At 37.4% G+C, this 15,845-nt stretch overlaps 1 protein-coding gene across 2 annotated transcripts in view; it reads left to right on the forward strand.

Moving 5' to 3' along the window:
• The window catches only part of POLR3B (RNA polymerase III subunit B), a 148,607-nt gene that overhangs the window by 27,939 nt on the left and 104,823 nt on the right, over nucleotides 1-15,845 (forward strand). For both annotated transcript variants that reach the window (XR_011502684.1, XM_014865833.3), the window contains exons 10-12: nucleotides 851-973; nucleotides 7,264-7,383; nucleotides 13,651-13,785. Coding sequence is in view for 1 of the 2 variants with exons in the window: in XM_014865833.3 (XP_014721319.1) it covers nucleotides 851-973; nucleotides 7,264-7,383; nucleotides 13,651-13,785 (378 nt within the window). In the remaining variant the exon portion in view is untranslated. The remainder of the gene's footprint in view (nucleotides 1-850; nucleotides 974-7,263; nucleotides 7,384-13,650; nucleotides 13,786-15,845) is intronic.

Raw genomic sequence — 15,845 nt, forward strand, 5'->3', positions numbered from 1 at the left:
GAACGAGAGCATTGGAGCCTGACGCGACAGTCCTCCCTGCTTCAGTGTCTCTGCATAGCTAAAGGAGAATTTTAATGCAAACATAACTTTTCCCTTAACTTCTAAGGGGCAGATTATTTCCCTGCCAAGAGAGGTTTAGGGAGATTATGCTCTGTTCCTTGATATGGCAGAATTCCAGGCAAGTGTGTGAAGGAGTGAGCCTCGGTGCCATATGGAACTACGAAGATCTACACTGCTGGCTGCCACCTTGAAACACTTAAGTGGGTTTCTTAAACCTGTTAAGTGTGTTCTTAGTTTTTAAACAAATCTCTTACAATCTGTATAAAGTATAACTTGATGTCCCTAGAATAGTGAGGTAAAACATCTCTTAGCAAAAATTGTTTTAGCCTGAATGTGAATGATTTGGCAATTCTCAGAAAAATTAATCTTTTGACAAAACTAATTGGGGTTCTGTTTATTTTCAGCAATGCACGTTTTCACATTTACTGCTTTTTGGCTGTTTTGTTTAATTTTTTTCAGTTTGCCTCTGTAATGGTGACCAGTGTCTGCACTATACTTCCTGCCTCCTTTTTTCATGATGAAACTTGTAGGATATTTAAAAATTTTAGAAGATAGTACACATGCACAAAGTGCTTGAGAATGTTTGTTTTCCTCTTCCTAATCAAAATTTCTGTTTCAGGTTCTTCTGCAGCTTGGGCTATGGCTGCCAATGCCAGATGGCACCGTTTCTGAGAAAAGAGCTAGCTTTTGCTTAGAAGTAATACCCACAAACAATGCCAAATTAGCATAAGCAAATGTCAGTGAGTTAACACAAAGCCAACACTCTTTCTATCTTTTCTTTCCTTCCTAGGCCATGGGTGTTGAGAGTGACCAGGAAATTGTGCAGATGATTGGAACAGAGGAGCACGTGATGGCTGCATTTGGACCCAGTTTGGAAGAGTGCCAGAAAGCTCAGATTTTCACACAGATGCAGGTGTGTCTTTTCATCTTGTCCTTTGCTATGAAAGGGAATTGGAGATTTAATGCTGCTCATTGATAAAGCATCCGATGCAATGACTTTTTGGGGTGTGGATTTGGGGTGTTGGGGGGTGTTGGGGAGATGGGAGGAATGTTAGAGATGCTTCTTTGACTCATTTTTTTTAGGGATTAAAGGGAGGAGTTTGTCTAGATAAGTTTTTAGCCTATGGCATCTAACTTAGAAGGCGGATATGTGGCCAGTAGGCTTTTGTTCTGATATAATAGCAAGTACTCTTTTTTCCTTATTTGCCTGAGTGATATGTTTTTTTAAACTACAGCAACGCTAGCGTAAAAGGTTTTTTTTTTCATGCATTTCTTCTTATTATCACTTTTTATTCCTTACTTCTAGTTGCTTTCGGCATCCAGTCATATGTAGTCTTTATCCCTTTTCATGAATTCACAGTGTTATCAGTAAGAAAGGCCCAGGATCAGGGACCCCTTTACCACTTCAGAGCCTTCATTGACCTGCTTAGGCACTCCAAGTTGGAACCTGGGAATTTTATGGCAAGACTCAAAGATGAAGATAGGGATCTACATTTATGCCAAACATAATAAAAATAATTGCCCCTCCCTTGCCATGTGGCAGGGAACCCTCATAGCCATACGTAGGGTTTTTATCCCATGTTTGTGAAGTGCTTTGCTGAGTGTAAATCAATAGTGACATTGCTCATAGCCATCCTCAGAGGTAGGAATTCCCTACGACAGAACCACAATAGACAGTTCTTATTTATCCATATGTACACTCCCTGTTCTGTGGGGTACTTACAACAAGGTATAAATTCCAGGCTGCTTTTTTCTTGCCGCCCAGGATGCTTGTAGAGCCAGCGTTTTGCCACTTAATGTCTGTTAGTGTGTGTTTTGAAAATCAAATCCGTTTTGATATTTTCATAGCCTGAGCCAAACATTTGGGAAGGTTAATTGTCATGTGTAAGTATATTTTACCCCAAAGCACACATCAGCAGGGCTTATTCTCATCACTGCGTTCCTCTTTTTCTGCACTTAGTTAATAGTCAACTCTAGTCATCAGGCAGGCAGCATCCGGAAAAGTTGTTTGGATTTAGGAGAGTCTATTTTTGGTTTTTATTGAAAGTGAAACATTTAGTAAGCATGAATCTTTGTTACAAACTGAAATTATATTGTCCAAGGGTTGCAAGCACATGAAGAGAAAATGCTAAGAAATACCCCAAAATTGGTTCAATTTTGGGAGATACACTCCATCCTGTAAACACTCCATCCTGTAAAGCTGTGTAATGCCCTGAAAGAGCAATTTACCTTAGCCTTACCCCAGCGGATTCAGTGGACTCCATTACTCATTTTATTGCGGACATCATCAGTGTTGGTCAGATAACTCTGGCATCATAAAGCCTTTTGGGCAGGGGCTAAAGAGTGAGTTGGAAAATCATTCATTCATTCCTCTTAAAAAGGTATGGCCAGAAAATTTCAGCTAACTGAATTAGAGAACTTCGGTTAAAAGATGGGGGGAATATATAGTTAGTTAACATAAGAAATACATGTTCCTAATATGAGAAAGTCAAACAGGAAGTGTAAGTTGGAAATGCGTTGTACTCTGTACGCTAGATTAAAGCATAGATTAATATTTGCAACTAATAAGAGGGCACAGAGGCACGTGTGATCCAAAATGATTGATAAGTTGAACATATATTATGAGTTATGACAACATGAATATTTTATGTTGTTCTAAATGCAAATGTAGCGAGTAGACTTTATCTTATACGATAGAACTTTCGATGACGTGGCATAGAACTTTCGATGATGTGGCACATTAGTGCAGTGCTTCAAACCCGTGTTTTGATTTGTTTTTAATGCCTCCCTTTTCAGCCTCTCCTCCGTTTCTCCTTCTCACAAAGCCTATTTGCTGTATGTTGGTCATGTCCATTTCATTTCGTTGTTGCCGAGGGCTCTGGTTTAGAGAGGAAATTCTTTATTACCTTTTTGGGAGAATACGATGCACTAGGAGTGTCATCTTGGCTTGTTTGTGAATCCATTGGCTCTTACCCCAACCCTCACACTGTGAAACCCTGACAACATTGTTAGGTAATCCAGGGAAAAGGTGACTTTCTGCTACGTCGGAAGGGATGTTAGGCTGCCCTGTGTTCCTTTAATTCTTCCTAAAAGAAGTGAAGAATTTTTAGCCTCTTTCCCAAGGGAACTAGAAGACCAAAATTTAATGAAGACAACTCGGTTTAGGGAACTGCCTATCTGTGTGGCTGCCGGCAGCAGCTGACTAGCTGTATTCAGTTACTTACTGCGAGGCCACTGCAGCAGTGGTGTTTAGAGACCTAGTTTGTCTCATGCTCTGCTGGCCTTTTAACGGGGAAGATCCTAGGGTTCATATCCAAATGTTAGCACAGGGAGTTCCATGCAGTTCTGGGCACTATACTAGTCGTTAGGAATCAAAGCGAAAGATGCCGCAAGGTCTAGTAGGAGAGACATGTGTAAACAGTGCTTAAAATACAGTGTGATCTGAACACAAATGAAAGTAGTCAATTCTTTATACATAAAGAGTTAAACGAGCAGAGGAACGGAAGTGGAGTTAGGAAAGGCTTCAGAGAGGAGGTGATTCCTGATCTAGGTTTTAAAGCATAGGAAATTTCCCAGGTGGGTAACTGGGGACAGGAATTCCAGGATAAAGATTCAGGGATCCTAGCCCTTTCTTTTCACTGAAAGCCAGTTGAAAAAAAAAAAAAAGGGCATTTTGTTGTTGTTACAAAATAAGAAGAACCACATGATCCTCTTCTTTAAAAACTTTATTATGGGGGCCGAGTGGTTGGGTTCACGCGCTCCGCTTCGGCGGCCCAGGGTTTCATGGGTCCAGATCCTGGGTGCAGACATGGCACCGCTCATCAGGCCACACTGAGGGGGCATCCCACATGCCACAACTGGAAGGACCCACAACTAAAATATACAACTATGTACTGGGGGGATTTGGGGAGAAGAAAAAAAAAACCACTTTTTATTATGGAAAGATGTCAACATTATACAAAGTGTACAGAATAGTGTTATGAACCCTCATGTACTTAACACTTAGCTTCAACTATCGCAGACACTTTCCCTTTCTTGTTCCATCTGTCTCCACCTACTCCTCACCCATTACTTGATTAGTTTTTAATATTTCATTTTTTTAGGTAAAACTTATACACCAAAATGTACAAATCTTAATTGCATAATTTTATAAGATACAGAATATTTCCATTACCCCAGAAAGTTCCCTCACGCCCCTTCCTAGTCAGTTTTCACTTCCACCCTCTAATTTTTTTCCCACCATTCTGATTTTTTCACCGTAGATTAGTTTTACCTGTTCTAGAAGTTTATATATATGAAATTTTGCAGTGTATATATTTTTGTGTCTAACTTCTTTTGCTGAGCATACTGAGATTCATCCAAGTTGTTCCTTTTTATGTCATTTATCCATGTAGTTTGTTCCCTTATATTGCTGAGTAGTATTCCATTGTATGAATGTACCACAGTTATGTTTTCCTATTGATGAACATGTGGTTTGTGTCACTGTTTGGCTGTTATGAATAAAGCTGCTACAAATATTCCTGTACAAGTCTTTGCTTGGACAGGTTAGCATTGCTCTTGGATAAATACCAGGAACAGAATTGCTGGATCAAAAGGCAGTAGTGTATTTAACTTTTGTGAAGTTGGAACTGCCAAACATTTTTCTAAAGTGATTGTACAATTTTGCAATCCCACTAACAGTGAATGAAAGTTCTGATTGCTTCTTGTCCTCACCAACAATTGATGTTGTCAGTCTTTTTAATTTTAGCCATTCTAGTGTGTGTTTGGTGGTATCTTATTGTGGTTTTAATTTGAATTTCTGATGACTAATGATGTTGGACATTTTTTCATGTGCTTATCGACCTACTTTGTGAAATGTCTGTCCAAATCTTTTGCTTGTTTTTCTTAGTGAGTTGTTTGTCTTTTTATTATTGAATTTGAGTCCCTTTTAAAATATGTATATATATGTATAATATCTGTCTATCTATCTATCTCCTGGATATAAACTGCTTGTCAGATTTATGTATTATGAGTATTTTCTCCCAGTCCATCACTTCCCTATTCATTTTCTTAACTGTGGCTTTTAATGAGCAGTTGTAAATTTTTACAAAATCTAATTATCAGAGGTTTTTTAAATTTGTTTTTCTTTTATGGTTATTGATATCTGTGTCCTATTTAAAGAAGGCTTTGCCTACTCCAGGGCAGGAATATATTCTCCTATGTTTTCTTCTAGAAGCTTTATAGTTTTAGTTTTTACATTTAGGTTTAAAATCTGCCTTAAACTAACTTTCTATTTGGTGTGAGGTATGGGTCGAGGTTAGCTTTTTACTTTATGGATCATTTAGTTGTTTCAACACCACTTGTTGAAAAGACTTTCCCTTCCCCATTGAATTGCTTTGGCATTTTTATCAAAAATCAACTGATATATAATAATGTATACCTGAAATTTACACAAATTGTTATAAGACAATATGACCTTAATAAAATAACTTTTTTCTTTCCTTTTTCTTTAAATTTTTTTTATTGAGGTTATGATAGTTTACAACCTTGTGAAATTTCAGTCATACCTTATTATTTGTCAGTCAAAATATAGGTGCACCACTTCACCCTTTGTGCCCACCTTCCATCCCTCTTTCCCCTGGTAACCACTAGTCTGTTCTCTTTGTCCATGTATTTGTTTATCTTCCACATATGAATGGAATCATACAGAATTTCTCTTTCTCTATCTGCCTTATTTCACTTAACATAATACCCTCAAGGTCCACCCATGTTGTTGTGAATGGGACGATTTTATGCTTTTTTATGGCTGAGTAGTACTCCATTGTGTATATATACCGTGTCTTCTTTATCCAGTCATCAGTCGATGGGCACTTAGGTTGCTTCCACATCTTGGCTATTGTGAATAATGCTGCAATGAACATAAGGGTGCATGAATCTCTTTGAATTGCTGATTTCAAGTTCTTTGGATAGATACCTAGTAGTGGGATGGCTGGGTCATACGGTATTTCTATTTTTAATTTTTTGAGAAATGTCCATACTGTTTTCCAGAGTGGCTGCACCAGTTTGCATTCCCACCAGCAGTGTATGAGGGTTCCCTTTTCTCCACAGCCTCTCTAATATTTGTTATTTTTTGTCTTGGTTATTTTAGCCATTTTAATGGGTAAGAAGGCTAAATCTTAGTGTAATTTTGATTCAAAATAACTTTAAAAAAAATAAGTTGACCATAAAAGTGTGGGTTTATTTCTGGAGTTTTTATTGTCTTCTATTGATCTATTTGTCTTATCCTCTGCCAGTGTCACACTGTCTTCATTACTGTAGTTTCATCATTGAAATGAGGTGAGGTAAATCCTCCAACTTTTCTGTCTCAAAATTGTTTCAGCTGATCCAGGTCTTTGCATTTCTGTGTAAATTTTAGAATCTAGAATTTTAGAGTCAATTTTTGATTTTTAAAAAGCCTGTCAGGAGTCTAATTAGCAATTATGATGAATCTATTGGTCAGTTTGGAGAGAATTTTAACAGTAAGCCACCTTAACACTATTAAATCTTCCAGTCAATGAAACTTGACATAACTCTCAATTTATATAGGTTTTATTTTCTCTGAGTAATGTTTTGTAGCTTTCAGGATAGAGATCTTACGTGGTATGATTCCTTTTTGAAGGTGAAAAGTACTACCCCAAGATGTTCACTGTGGTCTAGGGTCTCTCTGGGTGGAGGATTGATGGCTGCTTTATATATATTATACTTTTTTATATATTTATGTATAATTATTCTCTAAATTTCCTACAGTATTCATGTAGCAATTTTATAGGAAGAAAACTTTATAAAATAAAAAGGGAACCAGTGTATTGCTATTTTGTCATTGATTCATGACAAATGTTGATTTTTTTTTGCTGAGGAAGATTCGCCCAGAGCTAACATCTGTGCCAGTCTTCCTCTATTTTTTAGTACATGGGCTGCCAGCACAGTGTGGCCGCAAACAGAGTGGTGTAGTTCCACACCCAGGAACTGAACCTGGGCCACTAAAGCAGAGTACGCTGAACTTAACCACTAGGCCACCAGGGCTGGCCCTTAAATGTTGATTTTTGACTAGTCCCAGTGTAGCTTTCTCTATAACCAGTGTTCTTGTCTTTTCTGCTTGTAGTGTTTAAGTATGGGTAGGTGCTTAATAAATTCTCTCTGATGGTGTCCTTCAAACATTATTATAATATATGCTGTTTTTTATAGGCATTAAAATATATAGGGAACAAAGTAAGAAGGCAAAGGATGTGGGGAGGTGGACCAAAGAAAACCAAAATAGAAGAAGCAAGAGAGCTCCTGGCGTCTACCATCCTGACCCATGTACCAGTGAGTAACCCCTTTACAACTGTGAATAATGGTCATTGTGGGGTGCGTGCGTTTCTGTTCAAGAATTTTGAATACATGTTTACATTATTTAAAGTCTAGTTCCTTAAGAAAAGGGAATCCTAAAGAGGGCTGGACTGCCCCCCCTGCAAATAATCTTCCATGATCAATAATTTGTTTGTACTCAGAGAAGGTTCCTGTATTGTATCTTCATCTGATCCTCTTTGTTCTGTCATGGTTCTTCTTTCAATCTAAAATTATAATTTTTTTATATTTGTACATATATTAGCGCCACTCCTAGATTTCATGGTTTCGAAGGACAGAGATGGTATCTTAGATGTTTTTAAGTAAGCTTACAGTGCCTTGCCCGTATGGACGCTTTTTTTTTTATTGTGGTAAAATATACATAAAATGAAATTTACTATGTTTAAGTGTAGCGTTCTGTGGCATTCTCATTGTTGTGTTACCATCACTACCGTAGATGCTTGTTAAAATACTGGATGGGTTCGTCTCCTACACCTTGGATTCTTGAGTTCACGTTGTCCAGCTTCCGTCACTTGCTGTGAAGATGCTCAGGTCCAGACAAGCTAGATGACTTGCCTTGTCACTCAGCTGCTTAGTGGTCAGAGAGAGGGTTAGAATCTTATCTTCTGACCCTTGAACCAGTGCTTAATGTTTATTTTTTATTAACTTCAAACAGTTGGGCCATGTTGGCAAGAGCCATCCTTCCCCCACTCCCATTTAATAGATATGCTACTCTTTCTAAGTCATACAATTATTTGTTAGACTATCTTGTCAATCAAATAGCTGGTTAATGATAAGTTACCATGTATTCTGTTCATGAATGATTTAGTTCAGGGATTGCAAACTCTACCTTCAGGGGCTGATTATAAATAATGAGAACTTGTGAGATCTGTGGAAGTGGTCAGTGACCACCTAAAAGCATTCAGATTCAGTTTTCTTATTTTGGAACACCTTATTAGCCAAATAATGGGGGTCTCTGCCTCTGCCCTTTGGCTGCCGTTTGTTTGTGTGTATCCTTGATCTAATTCAAAGAATTAGAAAGTCTTAATGTTAAAGCTGGGTCTGAACCGAATTTTCAACTTTTTTGGATGATTGGAAAAACAGTTTGAAACTCCAAATAGCAAAAATGAGTAGCGGAAATAAGAAGGGCTTTGGAGCCAGGGAGATAGGAGTTCAAATCCTGCTTTCTTGCTCCTAGATGATTTACTTTGGGCAAATCTTATCTTTTCTAAGCTTCAGTTTTCTCATCTGTGCAGTGAAACCAATACCACTTCCTGACAGAGTTGTCGTGATGATTCAGTGACACGATGTACACAAAGCTCATGGCTTCTCAGCTCCCCACGATGGCCATAGAGTCTCTCTTAGGGTCTCACTTACCTTTGTGTGATAACTGAAGAGAACTTTTGATTAATTAAAGAGCCTAGCTGATAGAATGCTGGCTAAAATGACATTTTTTACTTAAATTGATAAAGCTAAACACTGGCACTTTTATGTGGTTGCAGCACGCCTAAACTACCATTTTAAAAGTTTTGTTGTACATAATTCAGTGAGAAGTAAAGCCAGAGTAGATAAACCAAGAAAAAGACCTTCATTTTCCAGAATGGTTTAGGACAGTATTTACCTAAGTGTAATATTGGAGATGATTTTAGGTAATACAGGAACATTTTTATTTAAATAATTATATACTTACTAGAGAAAATACAAGTAGCCTATAAAATCCATTTTGGGGTATTTGGAATCTTATGGTGTTATTTTGAGGGAGGAAGCTTACTTAAAAATGAGCTGTTTAAAATAGGGAGGGAAGAAGTGAAACTCTAACTGTTTGCAGACGACATGATCTTATATATAGAAAACCCCAAAGAATCCATTGGAAAACTGTTAGAAGTAATCAACAACTACAGCAAAGTTGCAGGGTATAAAATCAATTTGCATAAATCAGTAGCATTTCTATACTCCAGTAATGAACCAACAGAAAAAGAACTCAAGAATACAATTCCATTTACAATTGCAACAAAAAGAATAAAATACCTTGGGGTAAATTTAACTAAGGAAGTGAAGGACCTAGATAATGAAAATTACAAGGCCTTTCTGAGAGAATTGGATGACGACATAAGGAGATGGAAAGACATTCCATGTACATGAATTGGAAGAATAAACATAGTTAAAATGTCCGTTCTACCTAAAGCAATCTACAGATTCAACGCCATCCCAATCAGAATCCCAATGACATTCTTTACAGAATTAGAACAAAGAATCCTAAAATTCATATGGGGCAACAAAAGACCCCGAATTTCTAAAGCAATCCTGAGAAAAAAGAACAAAATGGGAGGCATCACAATCCCTGACTTCAAAACATACCACAAAGCTACAGTAATCAAAACAGCATGGTACTGGTACAAAAACAGGTGCACAGATCAATGGAACAGAATTGAAAGCCCAGAAATAAAACCACACATCTATGGACAGCTTATCTTTGACAAAGGAGCTGAGGGCATACAATGGAGAAAACAAAGTCTTTTCAACAAATGGTGCTGGGAAAACTGGAAAGCCACATGTAAAAGAATGAAAATTGACCATTCTTTTTCACCATTCACCAAAATAAACTCAAAATGGATTAAAGACCTAAAGGTGAGACCTGAAACCATAAGGCTTCTGGAAGAAAACGTAGGCAGTACACTCTTTGACATCAGTATTAAAAGGATCTTTTCGGACACCATGCCTTCTCAGAGAAGGGAAACAATAGAAAGAATAAACAAATGGGACTTCATCAGATTAAAGAGCTTCTTCAAGGCAAATGAAAACAGGATTGAAACAAAAAAACAACCCACTAACTGGGAAAAAATATTTGCAAGTCATGTATCTGACAAAGGCTTAATATCCATAATATATAAAGAACTCTTGCAACTCAACCACAAAACATTAAACAACCCAATCAAAAAATGGGCTGGAGACATGAACAGACATTTCTCCAAAGAAGATATACTGATGGCCAATAGGCACATGAAAAGATGCTCATCATCGCTGATCATCAGGGAAATGCAAATCAAAACTACACTAAGATATCACCTTACACCCGTTAGAATGACAAAAATATCTAAAACTAATAGCAACAAATGTTGGAGAGGTTGCGGAGAAAAAGGAACCCTCATACACTGCTGGTGGGAATGCAAACTGGTGCAGCCACTATGGAAAACAGTATGGAGATTCCTCAAAAAACTAAAAATAGAACTACCGTACGATCCAGCCATCCCACTACTGGGTATCTATCCAATGAGCTTGAAGTCAGCAATCCCAAAAGTCCTATGCACCCCAATGTTTATTGCAGCACTGTTTACAATAGCCAAGACGTGGAAGCAACCTAAGTGTCCAGCAACAGACGAATGGATAAAGATGTGGTACATATATACAATGTAATACTACTCAGCTGCAAAACAGAACAAAATCATTCCATTTGCAATAACATGGATGGACCTTGAGAGAATTATGTTAAGTGAAATAAGCCAGCGAGAGAAAGATAATCTGTGTATGACTCCACTCATATGAGGAATTTAAAATTATGGACTAAGAACAGTTTAGTGGATACCAGGGGAAAGGTGGGGTGGGGGGTGGGCACAAAGGGTGAAGTGGTGCACCTACAACATGACTGACAAACATTAATGTACAATTGAAATTTCACAAGATTGTAACCTATCCATAGCTCAATAAAAAAAAAAATAAAGGGCAGGGCATATAAAAAAAAATGAGCTGTTTAAAATTGATTAAAAATATAGAAAGTCAATAATAATTTAAGTGTTAAGGAGATAGGACAATAATCATGATGTCGGGACCTGAATGACTGACATTTAGAAAGCACTCGTTTGGAGGTGTCTGCGTTAAGGGAGAAAGATGGGCAGGTACTCGCAGCCCGCAGCACTTGTACTTGAGGGTGACCTGCAGAGGCTTTGGCTTGGAACCCCAGCCTCTCAGTTCCTTGGAGGCAGTTGATCTCAAAGTGCATTTTTCAGACGAGTGGTGTCAGCATCACCTGGGAACTCGTTAGAAGTTCCTAGCCTCTCCTTGAGGCCGCCTGAACCAGACGCTCAGGGGCTGGGGCCCAGCAGTCTGTTCTAACAAGCCTTCCAGGGATTCTGATGCTCAGTAAAGTTTGGAAACCACTGCCTAAGGATTTCCCCAGGATGCCTAAGACCTCTCTTTCCTCTAAGGTAGTATTAAAAGGACTCAGTTTTGGTGACAAAATTCGGTTTCAGTGTTCCAAGCTCATTTGGTGGGTCTTCTTTCTCTCCCTCTTTCAGGTAATCCACAGATTGACATCCCACAAAGGGACGTCTGAACTATTATTGGTCTTCTACCAAAAAGTGCTGTCAGCCACTAGATTAGAGAGTTTCTATTCTCCACATCAGTGGGATCAGAAAAATGGGAAAAGTATTAACTCATTTTTTTCAGTTTAGACCTAGAGTTTACTTTTCAGCATATGGTAGTTAAAAAAGAGGGGTAAAATGAATGACGGTTCAAGTGCCTTATAAAGTTCAGCAGGATAGCTGCCATAAATACCCACATTTATTTCTGCTTATAAATGTCTTGGGAGAATCTACCAGTATTTACGCAAAGTGAAATTGTGAAATGGACTTTGTTAAAAGTCGAAAATTTGGTTATGAAAGTTTGCTTCATTTTTTCCATTAACAAGAAAGATAAATACAACTAAAAGAGTTACGTGTTTAATGTAGCTTGCCATATTAAGATCAGAAAAAAAGCAAATTAGCTGTATCTGAATGGAGGTAAACATCAATGAGAATGTCTAGAGACTGGGTTTTTCGGCTCAGTGTTGTGGTAATTGTTGTTATGGTGTGAGTTTTTTGGTATTTTTTTTTTGAGGATGGACAAGAGACTTTTCTTTTTAAAGACCTAAATTTGTTCCAACCTGTCTTGTTGATGTAATTGTTTTGCGAGTACAAGATGACAACATAGCTTTTAGGGCTACTTTTTCTTTTACCACATTCCAGAGTTCACACGTTTCTTTAAACACATTCCGAAGTTCTCAGTAATAGAAAGGGAAGAAATTGACGTAGAGAAGAAATGGAGCTTCCTTTGAAGGAGAATGAACTTTTTGAAATACGTACAGAATTTCTGACATCCTGTATTATTTAGTGTAATTCCTTAACAGCAACAACAAACTGTGTGAAGGAGAATGGTTCCTGTTGTTCTTTTAAATCAAGATCCCCTGAATTGATCTGTCACAGTGATAAGGTTGATAGGGTCTCACTGGGATCTTACTCAATGATTAAGGAAAGTAAAATGGAAATTTTATAGTATGAATCTTCTATAGAAAAGCCTATAAAATATTCTTTAGAACTGGCAGAAGCTTAGGCCATACTCTCAGACCTCATCATTTTCAATGTGTAGAAAGAATTTAGTTACCTAAGGGTTTTGTCTCCCCAAACAAACCAGTGCAATTATTTAACCAGTTCTGATTTAACTTACTGATTGGGCCAGATTCATTAATGTGGATTTCAGGATTTGAGAAGATTGACTAGAATATTTGTAGCAAATCCATTCATCAGTCCACTCATCCTTTCAATAGATATTTGTTGAGTGCCAGACAATTTTTTAGTACTATTCCTGTTACCTATTGGTGTATAGCAAACATTTCCAAAACTTAATGGCTTAAGATAACTGTTTATTGCTATCTCTCATGGTTCTGTGGTTTGACTGGGCTCACCAGTGGTGGAAGGGAGTTCTCATCGGGTTGCAGACAGATAGCAGCTGAGGCTGGAGTCATCCAAAGGCTCACCCGGGCTGGACGTCCAAGGTGGCTTCTTCATCATGTCTGTGGCTCTTCAGTGTTTTCCAAGTAGGCCCTCTCTTCCCAGCGGAGTGTCCTGGACGTCTCACATGGTGCTTCAGTAGTTTAAGAGAAAGGAAGTGGAGCCTGCTAGTTTATAGGCCAACCCAAAATGGGTGATGGACTCTACCTCTTAATGAAGGAGCGGCATGAAACATATAGGGAGGGAAGGAGTTGATCATGGTCATCTTTGAAGAAAAGCTACCACAGGTAGTGAGTACAAAGATGAAAAGTCACCATCTCAGCTCTCAGGAAGTTTATAGACTAATTGAGTTATTTTGAATAGGTAGAATCATAACAATTCATTATTTTCTTATTTAAATATTATAACAATGGTTCTTTTCTGGAGGCACCTTAAATTTTCATGTGCATTGTCTCAAAAATTTTCTCTAATTTCTGAATTACAGGTTAAAGAATTCAATTTCCGAGCGAAATGTATCTATACTGCAGTGATGGTGCGAAGAGTAATTCTGGCCCAAGGAGATAATAAAGTTGACGACAGAGACTATTATGGTAACAAGCGATTGGAGTTGGCAGGACAGGTGATTTAATTATTTCCTGTTGGAAATCTTCTTTTATTCAATAAAAATTAATTTGATATTCACTTTAGATAGAAGGAAGAGAGTTGAATGGAATATAGGTTGCATATATTTGAAGCATAAATATTTCACACATAACTTACTATCTCTTTGTCTTGAGTTTCTTTGACTATGAAAACTCTGTCTTAATTTTTTGTTAATAGTATGTTACCTGTATTATATCTTTGTGGAGATGTTTACCCTCATTTTGCGTAATGTAGGAAGTGAAGTATGACTTTAAGTAATATCAATTCTTCAATTAACAAATATTTATTAAACACCTATCATGTGCCAGGCAGAATCCTAGGAACTTGGTACATAGTGGGAATAAGAGATTCAAAGGTCCCTTTTCTCTTAGAACTTATAGTCTAGTGAGATAGGCAATAAACAAGTAAACAATCCCCCCACTTTTTTTGGTGACATGTAGCAGTGGGTTAGTGAGGATGTCTCTAATCTCGTTTTAAGTCTTACCTGATAAATTCTATCTTATTTTGAGAGCATGTATCCCTTTCACCTGGGTAGCAAGTGTCTAAAAGTATTTGAAACTTCATATTTCAGCATTTAAGTCAGAAATTACCTTTCAATCAAAGAGCTAGAACGTAGACCTGGCTGCTTTTGGTATTTTCTCTCTATTTTTGGTTTTAAAGAAGTGCCTTGGTGCAGTGGTCTCTGTTGATGTCCTACTTAGGGGTCACTCAGTTCTTAAATCTGTACATTTATTTCTTTCACCAAATCTGGGAAATGTTTGGGCTTTACTTCTTCAAGTATCTTTTTTGTACTATATTCTCTTCTCCTTCTGACTCAAATTATACTGTTATACTCTTTGCTATTAAGGCTCTGTTCATTTTTTTAAAAAAATTTTGTTCTCTTCCTTAGGTTGGATAATTTCTATTGGTCTACTTTCAGGTTCACTTTTTCTTATGTCGTTTCTAATATGCTCTTACACTCATCCAGTTAATTTTCTTAGTTTAGATATTATATTTTGCAGTTCTAGAAATTTCATGTGGGTGTTTTTTATATCTTCTGTTTCTCTGCTGAGATTTGCTGTTTGTTGATTCATCACAATCATATTTTTATTTAGATCCTTAATTTTAATAGCTTCTTTAGATTCCTGGTCTGCTGATTCCAACATCTCAGTCATCTTTGGATCAGTCTCTTGATTAGCTTTTCTCTTGAGTATAGGTCATTTTTTCCTATTTCTTCATGTGTCTAGTAATCTTGAATTGTATCCAGATGGACATCATGACTGATGAGTTGTAGGGACTCTGGATTCTGTTTTATTCCTCTGAAGAACGTTCTGTTCTTTTTGCATGTTTTAAGGCAGTTAACTTCCTGTCTCCTTGCAGTAAGTAGCTGAAACTCTTTAGTTCTTTCAGTCATAGCTGGGCTGCAAGGTGCTCCTTTTGCCTTTCTCGTGGTGGTCTTCCCAATTTAAACAAGTATTTTTAATTAAAAAAAATAATGTAACAATAAATTAAACATTATAAAATAGCAGATATGTTAAAATAAAATCATAATATATGGTGAAAAATGGTTTTTAAAAATAACATAGTAAAAATATTTCAATTATAAGTTACCTGACCCAGTCCTCAGGTTCCTCTCCCCAGTAACAGCCACTTTTCCTTTTCTCTCCTCTGTCCTTCCAGAGACACCCTATGCATATACAAATATCTTTATCAACTGGCATTTTGAAGTTATACCATTGGAGACTCTTGGCTTGCAGACAGTGAGGCCTATGTGTGAATTTATGCTAAGTGTTGTGGCCCTTTGTCTGGGTCCTTTGTCAGGGGTGAGTTTGGAGTCAGGCTTTGTAATTTTAGAACAAATCATATAAAGGATTGATTTGTCCTCGTTGGTACGAAACAGATATTCAAAGCAGTATGTCTGTGAATGTCGCTTGGCCATTACAGGGATGCCGCAGAGATATTGTGGTTTGGGTTCTAGACCACTGCAGTAAAGCAAGTCACACAAATTTTTTGGTCCCAGTGCGTATAAAAGTTATGTTTACATTATACTGTAGTCTG

This window comes from Equus asinus, chromosome 4 (genome assembly GCF_041296235.1).
Source record: "Equus asinus isolate D_3611 breed Donkey chromosome 4, EquAss-T2T_v2, whole genome shotgun sequence".
NCBI lineage: Eukaryota > Metazoa > Chordata > Mammalia > Perissodactyla > Equidae > Equus > Equus asinus.